Source organism: Macadamia integrifolia, chromosome 11 (assembly GCF_013358625.1).
Source record: "Macadamia integrifolia cultivar HAES 741 chromosome 11, SCU_Mint_v3, whole genome shotgun sequence".
In the NCBI taxonomy this organism is placed as follows: Eukaryota; Viridiplantae; Streptophyta; class Magnoliopsida; order Proteales; family Proteaceae; genus Macadamia; species Macadamia integrifolia.
Window position 1 is genome coordinate 6798764 of NC_056567.1, and position 26328 is coordinate 6825091.

General features: G+C 39.0%; 2 protein-coding genes across 3 annotated transcripts in view; both read left to right on the forward strand.

Annotated features, from left to right (window-relative positions):
* LOC122092883 (disease resistance protein L6-like) overlaps positions 1-273 on the forward strand; it is a 19240-nt gene extending 18967 nt beyond the window's left edge. Inside the window, exon 5 of the mRNA XM_042663189.1 lies at positions 82-273. Within this exon, the coding sequence (XP_042519123.1) occupies positions 82-273 (192 nt within the window). The remainder of the gene's footprint in view (positions 1-81) is intronic.
* A 15702-nt stretch (positions 274-15975) lies between these two features.
* LOC122092783 (potassium channel AKT1-like) lies at positions 15976-23624 on the forward strand. Of its 2 annotated transcripts, none has more exons than XM_042663080.1 (11): positions 15976-16423; positions 17062-17424; positions 17560-17617; positions 17707-18024; positions 18275-18520; positions 18608-18706; positions 19047-19079; positions 19206-19391; positions 19607-19801; positions 19929-20004; positions 22205-23624. In XM_042663080.1, the coding sequence occupies exons 1-11, from the start codon at positions 16236-16238 to the stop codon at positions 23053-23055; spliced, it is 2613 nt and encodes an 870-aa protein (XP_042519014.1). In that variant the 5' UTR covers positions 15976-16235; the 3' UTR covers positions 23056-23624. The 2 variants fall into 2 exon arrangements, with proteins under 2 accessions (XP_042519014.1, XP_042519015.1); XM_042663081.1 differs by having other exon boundaries at positions 15976-16386; positions 17264-17424.
* The last annotated feature ends 2704 nt before the right edge of the window (positions 23625-26328 follow it).

Here is a 26328-nt window from a genome sequence, read left to right on the forward strand (position 1 = left end):
AAAAAAAAAAAAAAAAAAAAAAAAAAAAGAACTTTCTTTTGATTAGTCCTTAAGCTAATTAAGTAAGTCACTATTTTGCAGATGGCAGTAAATCTGGAAGTTCTAAGTCTCTCGTCTTGTTATCAACTTTCTAGTACTCCTGATGTTTCAGAAAATCGACTCTTAGAGGTATTGATTATTAAAGACTCTGAAAAATTGGTTCAGCTCGACACATCTGTTTGTTATCTCAGGAACGTAGTCACATTAGCTATGAATGGCTGCAAGAGGAATTGAGCCGCTTGACCTCCTTGACCACACTTGATATAAGTTTCTGCTTTAGATTTGAATCACTTCCAAATCTTCCTTCTAGCTTAGAATCTTTTAATGCATCTGAGTGCATACGGTTAATATCAATCCCAATGCTTTCAAGTCTAAAATTTTAGAAGAACTGTATCTAATAAGATGCATGGATTTTCTAGACATTTCAAATCTTCCCTCAAATTTGACCACCCTTAATGTTGGAAGCTGCTATTCAATCCGAGAAATCTCAAATCTTCCCACAAATTTGATCAGTATTAATGTAATTGACAACTCTTCAATTCAAGAAATTTCAAGTCTTCCCTCAAGTTTGATCAGCTTCATGGCTATCAGTTGCAAGTCAATGTTAAAACTATCATGTATATCATCAGGAGGATTGAAAAATTTGAAGACATTACGTCTTGATTATTGCAAAAGTCTAGAAGAAATTGAAGGTGTTGACTTGAAATTGGATTCCCTGGTGGACTTCAACATTAAACAGTGCAATTCATTAAAAAAATTACCAAAACTTGAGGGTTCAAAAAATCTAAGGATTTTAAACCTCATTGAGAATCATTTCATATCAGATTTTGAAGGGGAGGGGATGGAGTCTCTTGAGGAGTTTGGGATATGGAGTTGCAAATCATTAAGAAAAATACCATATTTGCGAGATTCAAAAAGGCTGATGAAACTAGAAATCTCAAGGTGTCCAAAATTATTTGAGATTCAGGGCCTTGAGTATTATGATTACTTAGAAGAATTATCAATTGGTGAGGACACATCAATAAAAACATTACCGGATAGCTCGTACAAAGTTCGTTGCTTACCAACTGTGCTACCCCCTTGGGTTTACATCCATGGTTTTTGATACATTGCCATTGTTAGGTACTCCAATTGCAATGAAATAGTTCATGTGCGGCATTCAGATTTATCACTTACACTAGAAGGGTCATCCACTTTGATGGGATGTTCAGAGGTGGGAATAGCTAGTTTCATTGAGGTGTGTACGCAATGAAAATTTATGTGGACGAGATAATTGTTGCTAATGGATTCTATGTAAAGTTCCCTACATGATTTTTATTCTTTCCATAGTCTCCTACCACATCTTTACTGCAAACACACTTATAATTGACATTAGGAGTTGTTTTTTAACAAATACTTCAAAGAGAGATTCTCTTCCATCCCCAAAGCCTAATGGAACAATGTATAAATTAAAGAGCCATTTTAAATAACCCATCCGTGGGTTGCCTAAATGGTAAGGGCGAACTGGGGATTGTGTAGTTCAATTCTCATCTGCGCATCTGTGATTTAAGTGGAAACCGTGGTAGTGGATTAGTCTCCCCGAGGATTAGTTGAGTTGCGTGTAAGTTGACCCAAACACCTTGGTTAAAAAAAAAAAAAAAAAAAAAAAAAAAAAAAAACTCATACGAACATAAATCATATTCCAAGGTTGCAGGAGAGCAGGGTTTTAAGAACAAGCATGCTAATAATAATAATAATAATAATAATAATAATAATAAACTGATCAGCTTTTCTTCCTGATGAAATTACAGGAAAAAAATCCATGTTCAAATTGATCTGATTCTTTTCTCTTTGTGGTAGAATGGTAGAATAGGAATGCTTAGACATGTCTTATATGCTCTACTATTTTGAGTCTGTGGTTCATGCGGTTCATGCGATTCATGTGAATTTTATGTTACTGTATGTTTCTTTCTGCTCTGTTTAATATTATTGTCATCTTTTCAATTAAGTTATCATCTATACATCAATTGTCACTATGCTCTTCTCCTTGATTTAATAATTCATGTCTTTTCTTTCTGAATATTTGGCAATCCCATTAACTTGAGGTTTCAGCTCTCAGGTCCACAAAAAATCTTGTATATAATTTTCTTTTCCCTGCTTTTTAGCTTTTACTTTTCTATTTGATTTGGATTTCAATTTCTCCAGGCGAGAGGATAACATAAATATCATCAGTTGAATTTTCTTTCGTTTTTTCTGAGGGTGATCAAGTGGGAGATCTGATCCTATTTCCATTTCCATTCTCTTCTTCCTTTTCCCTATGACACCAGGTCAGGATAACCAATGTTCCTTACTTCTTATTCCTTTTCTTGGTCCTATTTCTATTGTTTGGATTCTCTCATGTGCAAATAGAGACCTTATTGGTTTATTATCATGTCAAGCATTTAGACCCTTTACAAATCAAATGTGCTTGTTGATTAAAAATTGTTATATTGTTCAGGTTGACATAATTGGGGTGAGTTGCTACTCTTCTCAGAATTTATGATGTGAAAAATGAGGACATCATACTGGCAGGAGAATATAATGTGACCCAAGACTTTTGCAATCAATTATGATTCGAATTTGACATGACAGGAAAAATGCATCTTTGCTACTTTGAGTACAAGGGTTTCACTATCTTGTACTGTTTCAATTTTCTTTTGCTTAGACTTAGAGAGAGTTTCTTGAACAATATTTTGAAATGATCCACAATCATTTCCTCTTTTGTTAAGACCTGCTGTTTAATCATCTCAATTATTTCCTCTTTTTTCAAGACTTCTTGTTTAATGATGTTCTTTTTTTTTCTTTTCTTTTCTTTTCTTTTTTTCTTGGGTTAGTGTTGGGTGTTTATGATGGAATTGATTGTCTAAATTTGTGCGAAGGGGTAGCAGCTTTGAAGATTCTTAAGGTGGATAAGATTGGTGTATTGGTTAAGTGAAATCTAGCTAGCCTTTTAGAATTTGTTCTCTTGATACTTGTTTTGTTGATTTTGATTATATTGAAGTCAATAGAAAGTATTTATAGAATTCCATACATAAGGTATTGCTTGTCTTATTTTTGGTTTATTGCTTTTTCTTTACACCAATGATGTATAGGGCTTTGCTACACAAGCACCTGGTCTGTGCATTACAAAATTGCTTTACAAAAACTAAAATAATAATAATAATAATAAAAACCTTTAGTGGCGGTAATACAAACTGCTACTAAAAACTAGTGAAAATATGTATGGTCATCCTGATCACCATCCATCTCTTCAACATTTGGAGGTGCAGGATAAGGGACAGGAGGTGGATCTGAGCCTGTATTCATGAAGGAAGGCATAGGCGTAGGGTCATGAAGGGCTAGGGTGGTGAGAAGATCGGTTAACACCTCATCACCAGAAGGAGTGATGGCACCTATGGAAGGATATTTGGCCTTAGTTCGAGGTGGTGAAGGTGAAGGTGATGGATAAGTGGAAATAGGTGGTGATGGTGCAGGATATGTTACAGTCATAGGGTATGGGTGAAACTGTGGAGGAGAGGGTTTGTCCAAGGGAGCTGGCTTAGGTTGTTGCCTGGGTTTCAAATTACGTTGCTGACGCTGAAGTGCCTTTAGTTCTTCAAGCGGGAAGGATCTGGGAGAAGCAACTACTGGAGGAGCCGGAATAGTGTACATGGCAAATGGATCTTGAGGAGACATACTAGGAACTGTCAATGGTAAAGGTTGCTGTCGACTGGATGTTGCTACTTGAGGTGGAGCTTGTTGGAGACTGTGTAATTGAGCTTCAAGAAACCTGAGATGTTTCTCTTTTTGTCCAATAAGAGCAAAGACCTGAGTCGTATCAGCAGTCGAGGAAGCAATACCAGTAAGTTCAGCATGAACCTGATCCATCTTAGCTTTAAGGGATTGAAGTAACTGAGTATGCCGGCCAACAGTACTATGAGTATGCTGGGTAGAAGCAAGGATACGTTCAAGGTACTGGTTTTGGACGATGGCATTTTCATTCTGCCAATTTAGAGCTGCTTCAGCCTGAGAAATTTCTTTGGGTTGTCCAGAGGGTAAAACAGGGGATTTAACTTTCCATACATGTCGTACACCATGAGAATCAGGACCATAGTCAGCAGGACCAGGAAAATTCTGTAAGGGAGTAGAAGAAGAAGATCCTGGAGTATACATGCAACAGGGAGGGACTAGTGGAGAGGGAGTATGAACAGGTGGGGAAGGTTTACAAATCGGAGTAGGAGGAGGAACATAAGGAGGTTCTGGAGGAGCACCGTATTTTACCATAAAGGGATAACGGGCTTCAGTACTCAAAGGACCAACAGTAGGGTCTCCTGACTCATATCTTTCTCGTAGAATAGCCTGGGAAGACTTTCTTTTGGGACGAGAGGAAGGGGTGTCATCATCAGAGTCTTGGAGAAAATCGTCACAATCACAAAGGTCAAAGTACTTATGACCAGTGACTGGATCGGAGAAATAGTACACAGGGTGTCCTTGAGCATCAAAAGATTTGACAGGAATTTTTTCTTCTTGAATCATTCCTGTAAACTGGGTAAGAAAAGGAGAAGGCAATGGTTGTGGAGGAGGGAATCTGATTTCAACCTCACCGGTAGGGTGAGTGATAAACTGTGGGTCTGTAGACTGAAGGGGTTCAACAGGAGCAGATTGAGTTGTGGCCATTTGTTGTTCATAAGTCGTAACCCAAGAAGAAGGAAGGAGACGATAAAGATCATCTCGAGGAATTTGTCTAGAGACATAGGTAAGGCTGGGAACATGGTCGGAATCCACTGAGAGGAAAAGAGCATCCTCATGTTGGCCTTTCGATAAATCAAAGGCATGGTTTTGTAACCGATAAGCCAATTGATAGTGGATAGTTCCTGCTAAAGCCGTAGGAGCCTGTGGAGAACCAGAAATTTGGATCTGGAACTTCAAAGCAGAGGGAAGAAGGGGATCTGCTAAGGCTATGTTGAAGTTAGGGTAGAGAGTGAGGAATATAGTTCCTGCGTTCAAAGTGGTTTGCACAGTAGTAATCACGGCATGTTCATACCGGAGAAAGCGACTATCAAGAAGGGCAATTCGGGAGAACACAGGAAGACCTTTCCTGCCATGGAAAGAAAGGGCAAATTTAATTGCACCAAAGTGGAGATGGGTATAACCCTGATTTTTCCAATCAGGAATGAAATTGGTTGGGATCTCCAGAGTGAACATCTGTTCTTTATCGGTGGTAGAGATGTGATATAACTCACACCGAGAGGCCTAAACTAACTCCTTTAACGGTGGGGTTTTCTTTCGAGGGGCGATAAGGGTTTTCCAGGAGGAAGAAGAAGATTTCTTCTTTGGAAAGACAGTATACGGGTTCAACAGAGGGGAAGGAGTCTCAGGGATAATCTGATCATCAGGGAGATAATCAAACTCATAAAGAGACTCAATAGAAGAAAAGGAAGACGATCGGGAGGAAGAAGGAGAAGAAGAAGTAGAGCTTCGAGAAGAGGTAGAACGTCGGGAAAGCGATATACCAAAAGAAGGCAGGAAGTCCAGTATCCAAGCAGCACGACTCACCGGTGAAACTCAGATAGATAAAAAGATGCCTAGTCGAGGCCGATCAGGACCCCCGGAGTTCAGTTCTCAGAGACAGATCAACCCGAGCCGTTACAGGGTATAAAACGGCCACTCCTTGGCCTGAGGACCCATCGGTCAAAGGGTTCTTTCTCTGTCACCAGAAAACAAAAACCACGAAGTAACCTGCAATAGGGCGTGGCCTAGAACATCCTTTTAACTAGCAGAGGTTCAAACCTGGAAAAGTCGACCGCCGAAAAAGGACCTTACCCGGAGAAGGGGGAGGGGCAAGGCTCTGATACCATTTCTTTTCTCATTTCTTTTCTCAGGGTGTAAGACATCAACCGGGGCTCTCCCCTCCTTTCATTCATAGAGGCTTTAAATAGCCGAAGAGTACATTACTGGACAAGAGACATGTGGGACCGTATGTCGGGAGTACATATAGGTGTCGGCATACATACATACTCGTGTCGGCATACATACATACTCGCTACATACACACATACTCACTACATACACACATACTCACACCCTGAGAAAAGAAATGAGAAAAGAAATGGTATCAGAGCCTTGCCCCTCCCCCTTCTCCGGCTAAGGTCCGTTTCTGGCGATCGACTTTTCCAGGTTTGAACCTCTGCTAGTTAAAAGGATGTTCTAGGCCACGCCCTATTGCAGGTTACTTCGTGGTTTTTGTTTTCTGGTGACAGAGAAAGAACCCTTTGAGCGATGGGTCCTCAGGCCAAGGAGTGGCCGTTTTATACCCTGTAACGACTCGAGTTGATCTGTCTCTGAGAACTGAATCCCGGGGGTCCTGATCGGCCTCGACTAGGCATCTTTTTATCTATCTGAGTTTCACCGGTGAGTCATGCTGCTTGGATACTGGACTTCCTGCCTTCTTTTGGTATGGCTCTTTCCCGACGTTCTACCTCTTCTTGAAGCTCTGCTTCTTCTTCTCCTTCTTCCTCCCGATCGTCTTCCTTTTCTTCTATTGAGTCTCTTTATGAGTTTGATTATCTCCCTGATGATCAGATTATCCCTGAGACTCCTTCCCCTCTGTTGAACCTGTATACTGTCTTTCCAAAGAAGAAATCTTCTTCTTCCTCCTGGAAAACCCTTATCGCCCCTCGAAAGAAAACCCCACCGTTAAAGGAGTTAGTTCAGGCCTCTCGGTGTGAGTTATATCACATCCCTGCCACCGATAAAGAACAGATGTTCACTCTGGAGATCCCAACCAATTTCATTCCTGATTGGCAAAATCAGGGTTATACCCATCTCCACTTTGGTGCAATTAAATTTGCCCTTTCTTTCCATGGCAGGAAAGGTCTTCCTGTGTTCTCCCGAATTGCCCTTCTTGATAGTCGTTTTCTCCGGTATGAACATGCCGTGATTGCTACTGTGCAAACCACTTTGAACGCAGGAACTATATTCCTCACTCTCTACCCTAACTTCAATATAGCCTTAGCAGATCCCCTTCTTCCCTCTGCTTTGAAGTTCCAGATCCAAATTTCTGGTTCTCCACAGGCTCCTACGGCTTTAGCAGGAACTATTCACTATCAATTGGCTTATCGGTTACAAAACCATGCCTTTGATTTATCGAAAGGCCAACATGAGGATGCTCTTTTCCTCTCAGTGGATTCCGACCATGTTCCCAGCCTTACCTATGTCCCTAGACAAATTCCTCGAGATGATCTTTATTGTCTCCTTCCTTCTTCTTGGGTTATGGCTTATGAACAACAAATGGCCACAACTCAATCTGCTCCTGTTGAACCCCTTCAGTCTACAGACCCACAGTTTATCACTCACCCTACCGGTGAGGTTGAAATCAGATTCCCTCCTCCACAACCATTGCCTTCTCCTTTTCCTACCCAGTTTACAGGAATGATTCAAGAAGAAAAAATTCCTGTCAAATCTTTTGATGCTCAAGGACACCCTGTGTACTATTTCTCCGATCCAGTCACTGGTCATAAGTACTTTGACCTTTGTGATTGTGACGATTGTCTCCAAGACTCTGATGATGACACCCCTTCCTCTCATCCCAAAAGAAAGTCTTCCCAGGCTATTCTACGAGAAAGATATGAGTCAAGAGACCCTACTGTTGGTCCTTTGAGTACTGAAGCCCGTTATCCCTTTATGGTAAAATACGGTGCTCCTCCAGAACCTCCTTATGTTCCTCCTCCTACTCCGATTTGTAAACCTTCCCCACCTGTTCATATCCCCTCTACCAGGTTATCCCTTTCCTCTCCCCGAGTCAAACACCTCTTCCCTGTCAGTCTATCACCTTGCCTCATGCTGCAGTAGCCCTAATCCCTGAACCTTATGCTAAACCAGTTCGTCTCATAGCCTTTCTTGATACAGGTGCTGCAACAACCATCCTGTCCCAAAAAGTCCTCCCAAACCATTTCTGGAAACCTCAAGACCCTCCTCTTCCTTTTTTAGCAGCTAACGGTGAAACCTTCTATATCACCCTTGTAACTAAACAACCCATTAAAATCCAACTTCTTCTAACCCTTTCCTTCACTCATGTTATGTTAGGATCCCACTGTCCTGGTAAAGATCTCATCATAGGTTTTGATGTCCTTAGTCATCTTCCCCTTAAATGGACACCCCAAGTTCTTGTGTATAAACAACAACTTCTTCCCTGGTCCCCTTTTTCTAACATATTTCTTGCAGGTACAGGTCCGACTCTGTTTGATGAATTTAAAGGAAAACTTCTGCAAACCTCCTGTGCAGAATCTCATACTGAGTTCTTGACCAAATGTACTCATCCCCTCTGGCAGAATTCTAAGTTCTTCATCTCCTTACCTTTTAAGAAGAATGAAGATGCCAATCCAACAAAAGCCAGTCATCCTGGAATGACCCCAGAACATTTGACCCTTGCAATACAAGAACTTCATCAACTACAAGCTCAAGGATTGTTAGAACCAACTGTGTCTCCATAGGCATGTCAAGCGTTCTATGTGAACAAACGAACGGAACAAATCCGTGGTAAAATGAGATTGGTGATAAATTATCGGCCCCTCAACTTCTTCCTGGCTGATGATAAGTTCCCCTTACCAACTCGCCCGGCACTCTTACTACAGTTGGCCTCTGCCACTATCTTCTCCAAGTTTGATCTTAAAGCAGGTTTCTGACAACTTGGAATTATCCCTGAAGATAGGCCAAAAACAGCTTTTTGTGTCCCTGGTTATCATTTACAGTGGACAGTTATGCCATTTGGATTGAAGACGGCTCCATCAATATTTCAGCGTGCCATGATGCAGATCTTTGCTCCCATTTAAGATCGTGCCCTGATTTATATTGATGACATTCTTCTGTTTTCCTCTACACAGGATGACCATCTATGTCTTCTCCAGCATTTCCATCAGATTGTTCAAGACTATGGCATCATGCTCTCTCCAAAGAAAATGCAAATTGGTGTTTCAACCATTGATTTTCTTGGCGTCATATTACCAAAGGAAAATATGAACTTCAACCGCATATTGCTACATCTCTCCAGCAATTTTCTGACGGTCCCTTGATCAAAAATCAGGTTCAACAATTCCTTGGTATAGTAAATTATATGACAGAGTTTCTTCCTCAACAAATCAAACACACATCTGTGCTCCATCAACTTTTGAGAAAGCAAGCTCCTCCTTGGTCCTCTGACCATTCAGTAGCTATTCAAGCTCTGAAACAGCTATCTACAAGACTCCCCTGTTTACAGATTCCTTCTGATGGACGACGAATCCTTCAAACTGATGCTAGTGATACTCACTGGGGTGCAGTTCTCCTTGAAGAAACCCCTGATTCCAAAAGAACCATCTGTGGTTATAAGAGTGGCTCATTCAAACCATCTGAAGCTCATTATCATTCCACATTCAAAGAAATTCTTACAGTCAGACGAGGTATTGAAAAATTCCAGTTTCATCTCATAGGACACAGGTTCCTCATTGAACTGGACATATCAAGCTTCCCTCGAATGCTTGAATTCCGGCAACGCACACTTCCCAATGATCAGCTGTTACGATGGGCTCAATGATTCTCAAAATGGTCCTTTGATATCAACTACATCAAAGGAAAAGAAAATGTTTTGGCAGACTTCCTTTCTCGTCCTACCTCTACTTTCTCTGTAATCCCAATCCTTTACCCATTGACACCAGGTGCCTCTACATCTTTTTACCAGCCTCAGCCTCAACCCAGCCATAACCTTTGCTGTGCTATACCTCCTCACCTTCCTCCTGAAATTCTCCATACCCTAACCTACAAAGCCGTCCTTACTTACAGTAAGCATACAACTATTCAGCTTCTAGAAATTGCCCTTCGCCAAGAAGGTTTATTTCTTGCTGGCTCCACTTTTCACCCAGATTTCCCCTACCTCACAATCTTTACCTTTAACTCTTTTCATGACCTACAAGAATTACCCCCTGTATTTAAATGCATTTTCTGGCATTTATGTACTGCCTACTCCATAGCCATATGTTTCCCCCTTCAAGCCATCCAGTCCATATGTATGCAATGGTGTACACCGGTAAATCCACACCGTCCCAACTTCCCTATTCTCCAGTTCTTACAACTCTTTGCTCCCATGGAAACATGGTTCAACCTTTTTACCTCCCTTCTCTCACAGACTGATTCCCCTGATGCCCCAATGCACTACATCACTATCCTCTTCCATAGACCTCCAGCTATCCTCCAAATCACTGATCCTCCATACGACTTACACCCCTGCCATTACATTCACTACACAACAGACTATCATGTGTATGGAACAAAGCCCCATGCCCTCTTCATCACTCGAAGACAGCATCGATCGGAATGGCGACAGTTTCTTCATACTATGTGCCAAGTAAATGACATCCAGCCTTATCAAGTTCCAGCTCCTCTTCTGCATACTGTTAATTCGGCTTGGGAACTTCACCAGAATGGTCAATTACTTTGCTCTCGTATCACTCCTCTCATGGATGCCTATGACGACTGGCTCATTGATAAAGCTGCGTTCTATCCTTACAGCAGTTCTTCTGATCCAGATACTGATTAGTAGTGCGTATGTGTCTGAAGTATGTAGTGAGTATGTGTGTATGTAGCGAGTATATATGTATGCCGACACGAGTATGTATGTATGCCGACACGAGTATGTATGTATGCCGACACCTATATGTACTCCCGACATACGGTCCCACATGTCTCTTGTCCAGTAATGTATTCTTCGGCTATTTAAAGCCTCTATGAATGAAAGGAGGGGAGAGCCCCGGTTGATGTCTTACACCCTGAGAAAAGAAATTACCGCCACATCGTCTCAGGTACTATTCTCTTCACCACCGCCCCGGCTCTGATACCAACTTAGGCGCCAGCACACCCACATAAACGCGTCTAGCAGGGGAAGGTAAGGCCCAGCTAATATAGTCGCAGTGGGAAGCCCCGCTGAGCGATGTGGGATTACGCATCCAAACAGTGCCACTGCTGGGCCTTACCTTCCCCTGCTAGACGCGTTTATGTGGGTGTGCTGGCGCCTAACCTGGTATCAGAGCCGGGCGGTGGTGAAGAGAATAGTACCTGAGACGATGTGGCAGTGGCACTGTTTGGATGCGTAATCCCACATCGCTCAGCGGGGCTTCCCACTGCGACTATATTAGCTGGGCCTTACCTTCCCCTGCTCGACGCGTTTATGTGGGTTAGGCGCCATATTTAGTAACGATATCTATCCCCAACCCCTAAATGAAAAATGTATAAATTTGGAACCCGATGTGTAACATTTGCATTAAAAGAGGGCCATTTCAAATAACATAGGCATAAGAAAAATATTCAATAGGAACAGAAAATCTTATTATCCCCTATAATGTTAATCAGAAGACCATTTTAAATGCATAAATCAAATAACTCATCTTAAGAACCACTCCTAATTACCCATCCTTTCTACTAAGAAAATGGTGTGAACCAAATGGGTGGAGACGAAAAGGAATATGAATTACCTGACACAAAAATTGCAATGTTGCCATCCTCTAAGTGAAACTCAAATGACTTGTAGCACGGTTTCATTCCATCCTCAAAGAAATATATGGAGTTTCCTCTAAATCTAAAGTAGCTCATTGCTGAGAGAGAGAAAAGGCAGTACTTGTGCTACTAACACATATCATTTGATCACCTAAGTCATCCACCTTAATCCAACACTCACCTTTTGGATCTAACTTGAATATCTTGACCATACCAGTTCGGTCAAGAAATGAATGACATCTTATAACCACCAACAACTCTTCAAGACATTCCACCAAATAAAACTTCATCATCCCCTAAGTGGAAAGGTATGTTCTTGTTTTGTAGAAGATAATGCCTTGAAACCCGAAATTGTAATTTTCACTAGCGATCTACTTCTCGTATCCTGATCTACAGAAGGCTAAACAGTTTGGTTTACAGTAGGCTAAACAGCTTCGATTACAGAATGATGAACGACGGTTGATATGATAAATTGCCATGACCACACAATCATCCAAATTGGAATTGTAAGTGGCAGCAGGAGCAAGAGAAGGAGGAGACAACAATATAGCCTTGGGAAATTAATCTCTAGTAAAACGAGTAGCTGTAGGTGGAAGGTGAATTACCACCTTAGTCAATGGATTCAAGAGGAAAATGTGGCCCATCTTATGCTTCATTATCAACCATCCCCAGTTAGACCCACAACACCAAGCACCATAGGCTTGGTTTGACCATTCTAACTTTTCATGTGACCATTCTAACTTGAAAAGTTTGCCATGGGAGAGACTGAAAAACCTTTGTTCTTGACAAAGAAGATAATCCATAACCAAGACCTACAGATTGCACTAAATTGATAACTTGCATAGAATCAACAACATGATATCCTTTGGAAGTGCAACCATAATTTTCTCAACTCCATGGCAATCAGTAGTTGAGAAGAGAGCAATAGTGGTGGAGTATCCCATGCTAACACTCTCTCTATTGACCGATATAGGAGTTCCCTATTCTAACTAACCTCCTAATCGGTTCTCAAGAATCCTAGTGTATATGAAGTCTATATTTTATGTGGTATTTTTCTATTGTATATTTGGACTATTTACATCTCTTGTATTATATAATCTTCTATTGGAGTACACATTAATGCAATGATTGAATTCTCATCAACACTCTTTCTTTAATTTATTGAAAATCAGTTAGAACTCAAAACATATCTTCCTTACCAATTAATAAGATATATTAACGTTTCTCTCAATCCTCTTTTATCGTTTTTAATAGTTTTTCTTAATTAAAATCCCTTACTAATTATTCCATTATTTTTCTTTCCTTTATCTACTTCAAAAATTTATAAGGGAAAAAGAAGCCTAAAAGGCAGTGTGGTCCCTCAGATACAGAGGGAGTTAAAAGATAATCCAGTCTCTCATGAAAGTTAGAAATGCTGCCCCTGATAATGCTTCCATAAACTGATAATGCTTCCATAAACACTTCCATTAGCCCCTGCAATGGTGCAGGATCAGCCTTTTAAGGGGAACCTTCTCCCATTTTATGATATCTCTATATCCCACTATCCTTCCTTAGGACTTAATCTAATGTAGATGCATTAATAGAATTTTATATTCTAGTTAGATAATACCAAATTTATTCCTACAAAATAAATAGTTCAAATGGGATGGCAATCAAATTAAATTGTATAAGATCTGGCCTTGTATAAAAAACAAAATTATTTTACAAAAAGGGTCATGCATGCATGTAGATCTCGAGGATTGGCACATCATCATCCACGTGGCACAATAAAGATAGGCCACTTTGAAAAATGTAGCCCTTTTAATATTATTCAATGAAAAAGAAAAAAAATTCTAAACAAACGCTTGAAAGATCGTCTCAACCTTTACATGAACAATAAAAAAATTGTTACAATTCATAACATTTGAATTAGAGAGGATAAAGTAAAAGAGAACCATTTCAAATACCATAAAAAAAAAAAAAAAAAAAAAAAAAAAAAACTCAATAAAAATAGAAAATCAATTATCTACCATAATCTTTTCACAAGACAAGGTTGAAGACATGAGTCAGATATCTAATCTCAACAATCCCTACTAAGAAACTGGTGTGTACCAGATGGCCAGAGATTGATAGATAGGGAGAAATATTTACAAAAAAAATGTTTAATGGTCTCATCTTCTAAGTAACACACACCCAAATAGTAGTAAATTGGTCTTTCATATGCATAAGAGTAATCATATGTGAAATATATGGAGTTTACTCTAAATCCAAGATTGTCGAGTGATGAGAGAGAAAAGCTAGTACTTGTGCTGCCAATAAATAGAGTTTGATCACCAAGTCTTTCACCTTAATCCAACACCGATTCTTTAGATCTAACTTGAATATATTGAACATACCAGTTCTCAAGAGTCCTACATCAGCAAATTCAAACTTTATAACAAGCAACAACTCTCCCAGGCATTCTACCAAATTATGAAAGGATTTCTTCGAGGGCAAATTGTGAGGGTTAAATTCCTCTTTTGTTGCTTGAGGAGTAATGTTACAATTATAAATTCTTATTGGTTGGGGCCCTAACTCCACAACTATAAGCTCAAATGGGTAAGATATGACATACAATTTTTCATTGTAGAAAATAATGTCTCGAAACTCGAAAATTGAATCTTCAATGGTAGTCCATGTCTCAATCCCTGGTCTATAGAAAGCTACACAATGATTGCTATCACAAATCACCTAGGCCACACAATCATCAATTACCTCAGATGATACACTACTAGTATGAGCTGACAACAACGTAGCCTTATCGATTTTGTCCAAGTAGTCAAGTTTGAGATTGTCCTAAAAGCACGAAGAGTAGCTTTAGATGGAAGGTTGGTTAATGGATTCAAAAGGAAAAGGCATCTCATCTTATCCTCCATTATCAACCATCCCAAGCTAGACCCACAATACCAAACACCATAATAGAATTGAAGCAATTCTAATGCAAACTGCACTAAAACAATGGAAGCCCACCAAGTCTAACTCTAATGCAAACTGCACTAAAACAATGGAAGCCCACCAAGTCTAACGTGCTTAGGATCAATATTATGATTTCCTCCGGAAGTTCAGTGATGTTCTTCAACTGGTTTCTATTCCTACCATATCTAGTTGAGCAAGGAGCATTAGTATTGCTATCGTCCGGAAGGGAAGCCATACTAATTTGCAAATAAGCACAGATAACACTAGTGTTGAGAATTCAATCCTGCACCTGCTAAATACATGAAATCAGTGGAGTAAATATACACCTAATAACAATAATGCAAAAAGAACAAAACTTTTAATTAAAATAAAACATAGCATTAAAAAAGAAAATATTTGAGTACCTGGAGCGAATGAAGATCAATAGTAGGGCATTGAGCTCTCTTCTGATAATGAAAAAAAAAAAAAAAAGAGAGAATAAACTGAAGTCGGAATCAAGAATGGGTCAGGAGGAAATCGGCCGAAATAGGTTAGATTCTGCCTAAACCCTAGAAACGGGATCAGTCAACCTAAAGTCGGACGAATCCAGATCGATCCTATTCCTAATATGGATGGAGGGAGAAACGTGGTGAAGAGGGAGGGAAGAGACGTGGTGATTCAAGTCATCAAAGGCGGAGAGATGATGTGGAAAAAGGAAATAGAAAGAAATAAGGAAAGTGAAATTTAAAAAAAAAAAAAAAAAAAAATCAAATCTTAGGAAGTTACTTTGATCCGTACGATGAACCCCTAACCATTAGAGCTCTCCTCCGATCATAAGAAAATAGAGATATTATGTGAGTGAAAAGGATTGGGAATCAATGTTATTATACTCAAAATCAAGATCAAACTTGGTCGAGCGAATTCCCATCTGATCCAATTCGGTTCTCAATCAACCAGAATTGGTCTAAACCTGGTTACAATAGGTTAAATTCTATCTGAACCTAAATGTGGATAGATTCTATGCTACGCTAGGGGTGTCAATCGGTCGGGTTATTTGGGTTGTTCTGGTGTTGGGTTATTTTGGTTTTCAATTTGATTTGGTTTGATTCAAGTCACACGATTTTAGTCCAAAACATGATTTAATAGGTCATATATCGGCAGGTTTCGATTGGCCTAACTGATTTTGTCTCAATTGACCCTCGATACTCTATGCAGTTTAATTGGATCAATTTTGATGGTTTAAACTGTTCGATTTTTATGGTATTAATTTAGTTTAAAATCAATGGGTTAAACGGTTAAAATCAATTCGATCCATTTAACTAATCGAGCTTAAAATTAGAAACGAACCATTTACTAAATGATTTTATAGTTTTCGTATAAATGGATCGATTCGATTTTGATAAACAGTCTGGTTTCAAATTCAGATCCTAAAGTGTTGGTATGGAGTATATACTGAATCGAGTAGACCATCTTTACTTTAGGGTGGTAAAACGGTCAGGAAATATTTTCCCGCGATTATTCGGTAGGGGTGGGTACAGGAATCTACAAATGCAAACGGAAAGAACAAGAGATAGTCAAGAGAGTTGCGAAACAAGTGCAGGTCTTCAATGGAGGCTTGCAAGAAGAGAGGAGAAATTAATGCAGAGAAACAAAACTGACGGAAGACTAGTAGATAGGCATAGGTATAACTGCATAAGTAACGAAAGAGGAAGAAAGGAACATACTGCATAGAAACCTGTTTGGCTGTTTCATTTTCTTCAGCGATGTGGCATTGGGGTAAAAAGCATGGAGTTTTCAGTGCCTCTGTTTGTAATCAAGATATCGACCAGTTGTCAAGAGAAAGTAGCCGATACAGCCTCTCCAATGCACTTCTTCCTTCTCTTGGAGCCAGAAGCAGTCGTAAAACTAAGCTGGGTAGGTTTATTATTTCGCCTCGTGGTCATCGTTACAGGTGATGGGTCTCTTCCCTTTAGACTTATTCTCTTTTAGTTGGAATTTCTTGAAGTGGGTTTTTTTTTTTTTTGAATGATTTCATGGCGTTTCTAAAAACCCTATTTTTTTTTTCCCCTCGCTTGTTCTTGGTTCTTTTTAGTGATATATCTTTGTTAATTTTGGGTTATCATATTGGAGGGAATGGCTAATTTTTAGATGTTTTAGGTTTATATGATTCTTTGTGATGGAAGCTTTTCAGGGTTTTATATGTTTGTAAGGTTTTTGTTTTTGGGTTTTGATTAACTTATTCTATTTGAAATATGTGAAGAGTGAAGATTTGTGGCTTCTTGCTAGAGCTGCTTCATTGAGGGATTTGTTATTGTATATTGAGAATTGCATGTTTGAGATTTTCCACCCCCCCATTTTGCGGTGGGTGGAGAATGAAAAGGAAAATGTCAATTAGTGTTTGATCATTGTTTTTCTACTCTTTTCTTTGTCTGAAAAAAATGTTCTAGTTATTCATATAATCCTGATAAATCCAAAATGGTGAAGAAACTAACAATTTTTATTGGATGGTCTCAGAGTTTTCATACCCTAATGATAAAATGGAAATATTCTTATTACTAAATTTATCCTTGATTGAATTAATACTTGCAGATACTGGGGGAATTTTCTGAATGTTCTTGTTGTATACATTGCTTGGGTATCTCCATTTGAATTTGGATTCCTTTCAGAAACGAGGGGACCTCTTGCAATCACTGATAACGTAGTTAATGTGTTCTTCGCTGTGGATATTGTACTTTCATTTTTTGTCGCATACCTTGATAAAACTACTTACCTCCTCGTTGATGACCATAAGAAAATTGCTTGGAAGTATGTGAGCACCTGGTTTGCCTTTGATGTGATATCCACAATCCCCTCAGAAGCCCAGAGTTTTTTGCCTCGACCTATTGGCTCATATGACTTCTTCAACCTGCTTCGTCTCAGGAGAGTCCAAAGAGTCAGTTCCCTTTTTTCTAGGTATGGTGGGTTTTTCAAGCCCCTGAATATTGAGACGAGCCACCCCCACCCCAAAAAAAAAAAAAACCACAAGATTAGAATAGTGAACTTTGATTTCTGGACCATAACTGTCCATCTTGCACTTCATTTTAACAGATTGGAGAAAGACAGGCATTACAATTACTTCTGGATTCGATGTGCCAAGCTAGTTTCTGTGAGTTTCTCCCATAAATCTGTCTGTTTTATAGAAGGGGAGGCACTCTTTAGTAGAGCTAAGTTACTAGGTTTTGAGTGTTCTTGCAGGTAACTCTCTTTGCAGTTCACTGTGCTGGGTGCTTCTACTATCTTGTTGCTGCACGTAACCGTAACCCAAAGTATACATGGATTGGAACATCCTATGATAATTTTCTTGAAAGAAGCATATGGGAACGTTACGTGATATCAATGTATTGGTCCATCACTACGCTCACAACTGTTGGCTATGGTGATTTGCATGCTCAGAATACAAAGGAAATGATCTTTGAGATCTTCTACATGTTTTTCAACCTTGGATTGACAGCATATCTTATTGGAAATATGACCAACTTGGTTGTCCATTGGACCAGTAGAACTAGAAAATTTGTGAGTGATCTTTTCTTATTTTGCATATATCCAATATCTGCTAAGAAGTCTAGACGGTTGAAAGATGCAAACACAATTCTCCATTCCTATATTCATTGTTAATATGACAATATGTTGTGATACTGGACAGTGAACATTCTTTCTAGTTGCAACCTATTGACAATTTGTATGGTCTAGACTTTTGATTGGCGGGATGAGCTCTTTTTTTTTTCCTCCTTCCATTGTTGATTATGTCTTTATGGACTTATAGAGGGATACTATTCAAGCGGCATCAGGTTTTGCGCAACGGCACAAGCTCCCAATACACCTGCAAGAGCAGATGCTTGCTCACTTGCATTTGAAATTCAGAAGAGATTCGGAGGGACTGCAGCAGCAAGAGACTCTTGATACCCTTCCTAAAGCTATCCGATCAAGTATATCACATTTTCTCTTTTACTCTCCAGTCAACAAGGTGTACTTGTTCCATGGAGTATCGCATGATTTGCTTTTACAGCTGGTAACACATTCATAACACTCACTAATCAAATTTGTGACTAACCTGTTTCTTCTTACCTTATCAGCTTCCATTATATAAATTTTGCAGGTCTCCGAGATGAAAGCCGAGTATTTTCCTCCCAAGGAAGATGTGATATTGCAGAATGAAGCACCAACAGACTTCTACATACTGGTTGATGGTGCTGTGGTGACTACTTTATTTCTCTTATGCTTCTGCCTTCTTATATATATATATATATATATATATAAAACGCAAACCAGTGCACGAGGCTCCCGCTACTGCAGGGTCTGGGAGGGGCAAATGTATGCAGCCTTACCCCCTGCTTCCAAGTTTCAAACCTGTGGCCAACATGTTGCAATAGTGCAACTTGACCGTTGTGTCACAGGCTTCTGTCTTCTTATATCTGGCTCTCAAAGCTGAAGTGATGCGACAATTTATGGATTGTTATCAATCTATGATTGGTGATATTTTACCCCTCTTTTAATTCTTGCAAATAATGGATTCTAATGTTGGAATTTCCCTCCAGGATGTTTTGATACTAAAGAATGGAATGGAACAGGCAAGTGTGATTACCAAAAGCCTTCTGGATAAATATATCATAGCAGAAAACTTCTTAAAAGGAAAAAAGAATTGTAGTTCCATAATAAAATAAAAGATTCTGAGATGGACCAAAGAATGAATACAGGTTGTTGGAGAGGCGAAGATTGGGGATGTCTTTGGTGAGGTGGGGGTACTCTGTTACAGGCCACAACTGTTCACAGTCCGCACCAAACGATTGAGTCAGCTGCTGCGTTTGAACCGTACTGCATTCTTGAATATAGTCCAGGCCAGTGTTGGAGATGGGACCATAATCATGAACAATGTCCTTGAGGTTTGTAGAGCTGGCACCTGTGATGATAATGTGTTCTATTTAGATGGTTACAAAATGAAACCTGCCTAGAGATAGAAGCATAGGGAATCTCAGTGAAGTCTTTTTTGTGTGACATCAAAATACGTTAGTTAGAGGCTTTTGGAATAAATTTTGTTTCAGCATAGTTGTGGCAATTATATGCAATATTCATATTTCATTTAATGTGTGGGGGGCAGCATTTGAAGGAGCTGAAGGACCCAGAAATGCAACGAATTCTAAGAGAAACAGAGAACATGCTAGCTCGGGGTAGATTGGATCTTCCACTCAGTCTATGCTTTGCAGCGTTTAGAGGGGACGATCTATTATTGCATCAATTACTAAGAAGGGGTTTGGATCCCAATGAATCTAATGACAGTGGGCGCCCTGCTCTGGTCCATATTATTACTTTTCCTTCTACATCTGATTTAAGTATTTCATGTTTCTCTTTAAAAGTCTCTTATATGCCCTTTCATTTGGTGCTTTTGATTTTTCATTTTTTTTTTTTTTTTTCATAACCAGCATTTAGCAGCATCCAAAGGATATGAAAACTGCGTCCTACTTCTACTGGACTATGGAGCAAACCCTAACAGCAGAGGTATGTTCAAGCTGACAACCACTTAGTAGATGGTCCCATTTATGTTATACAAATGCAGTTGATGCCCTCCCTCCCTAAAGTCTGGACTTGCCTGCCCTTGTATTCTGAAACGGAATTCTGGGGCAACCCTGGAGTGTCTTTAGGATGCATTAATTTTAAATGGAGAGAGTGGGCAAGTGAAGACTGCAGGGAGAACAATCTTCCCAAAATTTCCCCATGTTAAAATAAAGTCCCCTCTATATTCTTCCCCTCGCACTTTATTCCTCTCTGGACTGTTTTTAACATTTTAATATTAATTGATTTCTTTTGTCTGGTTACTTGTTTAATCAACATACTGGATGTTTTTTTGGTAGCTTTTTTAACAGTTTCATCTATTCATGCTTACTCTTCTGGGTGGGTGTTCTTCTCTTACGAACACATTCACTAGTCTTGCTGTACTTTTATGGCTCCCTATTTCTTCTAATTGGTTCTTGCATAACAAAAAGGGGAGGGGGGGGGGAGAAGGGGTAATTCATACTTTGGAGATATATATATATATAATATTTATTTTTCTTTTTTTATATTTATCAGAAACATTTATTATATATATATATGTATATACATTATTTTACCAAAGTGAAAAACCACTTAAACTTGTTTAGTTAGGGGCCTAAACCCTTCCATGCTCAGGAAGAGTGCTTAAACTGGATTAGTTGGGTACCCAACCCCTTTCATTCTCATGGCTTGACCTGTTTCATACCCTAGTCCAAACTGACTAACCTGACCTGGACAACCGATTCAAACCAAGACTGGCAGACCATTTAATACTCTGTATGGGATCAAATTCATTGGGGAAAAGTTTTCTGGTCTACACAATTAGATGTGAATCTCTAGTCTGCACATACAACTATATTGCAGGAAAGATGAGGCTGAAAATTTATGGACACCAAGGTCTATCGCTTCATGTAGCAAGTTTTGGCCAAATGGAGTTGGCCAAGTGTCCAAACTAAGCATAGAGAAATCTATGACTATAGAGTGGGTGCAAGGACTACTGAGTGCCAAGACAGTGAAAGCCAATACATAGGGAATATATGATTGAATTTCAGTCTAAAATTTGATATGTGGCTAATTCACATAATTTTCTAGATGGAAATCACCACATCACCTTGCCACATTGCATGTTAGGTGCACAATCCAGATATCCTTTAGTAGGTAGACCAGAAAAACTTTTGCCATATCTTGAAGATGAATGAAAAGAGAATAAGGGAAGAAGGATTCCTACACTTCGATATGCTCACTACTTTTTTACCACATTAACAAGATTTGACATTCTGACACTTGGATGGATGAAGAACTATCTCAATAGTCTACATGCCAAATTTGGTAGCCTATCTTAACCAAATGATCCACCATGTGTGGGGCTGCCCTGTTTTTTGAATGGTCCCTGCTGTTTAAATAGTTCAACAAAGAATTGGCTTTCTCATACAAAAAATTACTGATCTGAAATTTTACAGATGACGGTGAATAATGTGAAAAATGCATCCACTAAATTTGGAAACTTTAAAATCTGCCTTGTCACAGTTATTGGCAGTTGAAGTGAGTGAGTGGGAAAGGATTCCTATCATGAGCATGTAGGAACCCTGCCTCAAAAAGATTATGTATTCTGTGCTCATTATGTAATAGACGACCTTGTGTACTGATATCACTCTTCCTCAATTGTCCCCATCTTATGGTCAGATATCTCATTTAAGTATCACTATAATACATTTTATGGATTCTATGATGTTTCTTTCCATCTTCTACAGTTTTCTAAACTGTAACAAATTATTACCCTCTTAAATTTGAATAACCAATTCATTTTCAAAAACAGAATTGAATAAAAGTTCTTTAGCTACTATTTTCTTTGGGAAAATGTCCCCACACTGCCAGAGTGCAATTTCCCTCTCACATGGATTTTTCTTAATTATTTTCTTTCTCTTGCTCTGAATATCTGAGTCCCATGCAGATGATAGCTTTTTTTAGGGAACACATTGGTGTGGTGTGTAGATTCCTCCCCACACTGGCAGCATGGGGAACCCTCTCCCATTTTTTTCAGGAATTTTATGTATTTAGAATACATGTATATACATTGTTTTTCAGAATATTGTACTTATTGAAGGGCTTTAGCCAAATACTCTTCTTCCATTTTTTTTTTTTTCTAATAATTTTGAAGTCCTTGCAGATTCGGAAGGAAATGTTCCACTATGGGAGGCTGTACTGGAGAAACATGAATCAATTATAAAACTTCTGGTGGACAACGGCGCAAACATCTATTCTGGTGATGTGGGTCTGTTTGCATGTATTGCTGCTGAACAAAATGAGCTGAACTTGCTCAAGGACATTGTACGTTATCGAGGGGATGTGAAACTGCCTAAGAGCAATGGAACGACTGCACTTCATGTGGCAGTTTGTGAGGGGAATGTTGAAATAGTTAAGTTCCTGTTGGACCATGGAGCTCACATTGATAGGCCTGATGCCCAGGGCTGGACCCCAAGGGCTCTAGCAGATCAGCAGGGCCATGAAGAGATAAAAGTTCTATTCCAATCCAGACAAGAGATCAGTAGCCGAACCTCTATTAGTGTTACAGAGAAGCCAAGGTTGCACAACTTTGGTAGATTTACAAGCGAGCCAACTCTTCGCCCCTTGTCTGAGGAAGGTATAGCCACTCCAACAGAGGTGCCAGGGAGGGATAATCATCGAAGGCGCAAGTCTAGCAACTTCCACAACTCACTGTTTGGGATCATGTCAGCTGCCCATGCAGGTGAAAGAGCCATACATTCACTTGCTGGCCAAGCTACATGCAGCAAGAGTTCTGAGTATTACCCTGCCCGAGTTACAATTAGTTGCGCAGGAACTGATACCACCGGAAAGCTCATTCTCCTTCCAGATTCCTTTCCAAAGTTACTTGGGATCTGCACTCAGAAATTTGGGTTCAAACCCACAAAAATCCTAACCAGAGATGGTGCTGAAATTTGTGAGATAGAGGTCATTAGAGATGGTGATCAACTTGTTCTTGTTGGTGAGGATAGCTAAACTTTATGTCTACCTCTACTTGGTTGAGGCTGAAGTGTGATCTTTATCCACATTGCACTCTGTGGAATGTTATATAGAGTCCTTGGTCTTCGGCGGGTCAATAGATTGTGGCAGAAGAGGGGAGCAGAGGAAGCAGGAAACAATGACAACACCTTAGAAAGTTAGTAGTTTTCATAGGACCCCAAGTATTAGCTAGACCCTCTTTTACAGTAGTACTCAATCAGTTCCAAGGCTTGTGGCATTTTGCTTACACCACTTTATGCCTAGTCTTCCTTGCTGCTTACTGTGGCACTTCTGGCCGTTGGCTGCAGAATCTGATGGGCTTTCAGGGAACTAAGTGGTTATGGGCCTTGGATGTATTTCCATGAGCCTTTGGGTTTCTGGTGCATGGATTACAATTGTCAACTCAGGAAGCCCATAGGGAAATCCTGGGCGTAGGACTGACTAAAATGTAAAGCCTTATCGTCTAGAGGTTGAGGCTCAGGTGAAGCCAAGTGGATTACGCCCAGGACACTGGGCTTTATTTTTGTTTGATTTGAGAAAATAAAATGGAAAATATTAAACAACAATTGATTTTTCTTGCTTTTGTGAAATGTGAAACAGAACAGAAAGCCTGAGGGTCCGTTTGGTATCATTTCTGTTCCAGAAACTCTGTTTCGTGTCAAAAATGGAAATTTCAGTTTCTGTGTCAAAACGCTATTTTTAAACGATTTAATGCTGTTTGGTGAATCTGTTTCTAGAACAGTTTCAGAACCAAAAAACGACAGTTTTGCCGTTTGGTAATGCTTGTTTCAGAAATAGTTTTTTTTTTTTTTTCTCTTTTCTTTTCTTTTAAGTCAATAATTATAGAAATAACATTAAAATACTATAAGCATATAAATCCTTTGGGACAATAAAATATTACATACCAAATAAAAAAAAACATGGTTTCAAAAAGATGAATAAAATACAGTATTAACAATGTCTTGTCCAAGTTAATTATTACATAATTCTCCAAATTTTCACTTTTTGTACAAGTCTAAAGACTTGAATGCTTGGAAGATGTCTTTCATCTCATTTGTTTAGTCTTCTAATCCTTTAAGTGTTCCTTCCAGATATCCTTTTATGTACTCATTCGAAGCGGACGGCGGTGTGGATGCTGTTGATGTTGAGCTTGAGCTTTCTGAACATAATGTATGTTGTCTGGTAGAGCTATGTGTTTCATCTTTCAACCATGCAAACATACCACATACACGGTTATCAGCCTATATCAAATAATAGATGTGATTATGGTCATTAAAATTTAACATAACATTAAAAAAAAACTCTAAAATTGTCTATAGGTATAGATCAATCGTAGAAATAAATTACCCCAGTTGAATTTAGACAACATAGAAAATATTGTCCCTTGTTTGGACCTTTCGTCGCAGTTCGTACTTTGCATTGACCTTCACCACATCTACATAGATGTAGTTGATCCACTCACATGAAAAAATTACATGAATCTTGACATTTGAAAAAATTTCTTCCAATATTTTTATCCGACTTGGTTGTATATTTATCACAACTCTTTCTGCAAATTTCACAATTTGCTCTTATAAGTGGGGGCATAGAAGAAGTCATCTGTAACAGTAATTAAAATATCAAAGAAGTTAATATAACATCCAAATATATGGCATTCATAATAATATATCAACTTGTACCACATACATAAATGTAACATAAAACAAGTACTACATCACTTGAAACATCAATTTAGGTTTTCAGTTTTGTGAAAATAGTTATAGGTTTTAGTTTTCAACTAGTTCTGACATCCTTTTCTATCTAGCCATTGCATTTGTAATTCTTAGCCTAGTGGCATTCATCTCTTTTGCCCGATTTCGTTGACTTAATTGTGCTGTAGAATGATCAACGAAATCTTCATGTGGCAGATTCAAGTCATCTTTTGCAACTTTTAAATCATCACTCATCCTCACGAATTCAGCATCAGCAACATGCTCATCTCGAATATAGTTGTGTAGCCCACAACATGCCATTACGATTGATGCCTGAGCTTTCACTAGGAACTGGTGCATTAGCCTTGAAATTTGAAATTTGTTCTTCAATACCCCAAATGTACATTCAATGATATTCCGAAGTGATGAATGTCTATAATTGAACAATTCTTTTGTTGTTCTTGGGGATCTTTTATGCCCTTTGTAGTCCAATAGATGGTATCTTTCACCCCTAAATAGTGTCAAAAATCTAGATTGACTAGCATACCCAGAGTCGACAACATAATACTTTCCTACAGACAAAAAATAATATATGTTAGGACGTATACACTCAAATGAAAATCTAATATACTAGTAAAGTTAATACCTGGAGGTGGATGTGGAAAATTCATTCGAGGATCATTCCTTGCATGTTCAAGTACTCGACAATCATTTGCACTACCTTCCCATCCCGTATACACATATGTGAATCGCATGTCAAATGAGCATGTACACATCACATTTTGAGTTGTGATCCCCTTCCAATTCCTATATCGAGTTTGATTCTCCCTTGGAACTACCGCATGGATATGAGTACCATCTATGGCGCCAATACAGTACTATGACATATAGTGACAATTAAATGATCACTACATATAAGAAAAGTAATATTCATATATTTAATTACAAACATGTATCATATTAACATATTTACTTTGAAAAAATGGTAGTATTTCGGATTCTGTGCAATCTCTGTCGGTATCATATTGACGTCTGGCGGTCTGATTTTCTCCTTACCCAGGCGTTGCATTGCAATCAAGACAACATTGAATGTTCAACTAACTATTTCTCTTGAGTGGTTGAAATGATTTTGGGTGTCCCTATTACTTGAGCCCTTCCCAACAATCCATAGGAACATTCCAAGCTGTTCATCCACTCGGATGTTGGTCGTGTCTTTCAACCACCCTCTATGTCTAACATAATCACATAGGTTGAGGAAGACATGACGTTCCATCCTAAACTCTTCATAACATCTGTTGGCATGCCCATTCAATACCTCATGCATCATGACAGCACCTGAAAATATACTATCCCTACATGGTTCTCGAATATATACAGGCTCACCTAGTAATTCCATTCTCATACGAATGATCGTATCTTCTTCATCACTGAAGTTTCACATAATGCATTTGACATAACTGTAATAAATTAACAAATACTTCTCAATTTGAAACAAATAACTGTAAAACATAACAATCTGACACTTCGTCTCAACCAAAAACACATGTTCAACATTACACACATCGATAATAGAAAAAAA

Excerpts from the sequence above, each read along its gene's own strand:
- LOC122092783 (XM_042663080.1), top strand. The coding sequence starts at position 16,236 with ATGTGGCATTGGGGTAAAAAGCATGGAGTTTTCAGTGCCTCTGTTTGT. Across the intron at positions 17,425-17,559 it reads GTCAGTTCCCTTTTTTCTAG|ATTGGAGAAAGACAGGCATT; the intron begins GTATGGTGGGTT and ends TCATTTTAACAG. Across the intron at positions 17,618-17,706 it reads GATGTGCCAAGCTAGTTTCT|GTAACTCTCTTTGCAGTTCA; the intron begins GTGAGTTTCTCC and ends GTGTTCTTGCAG.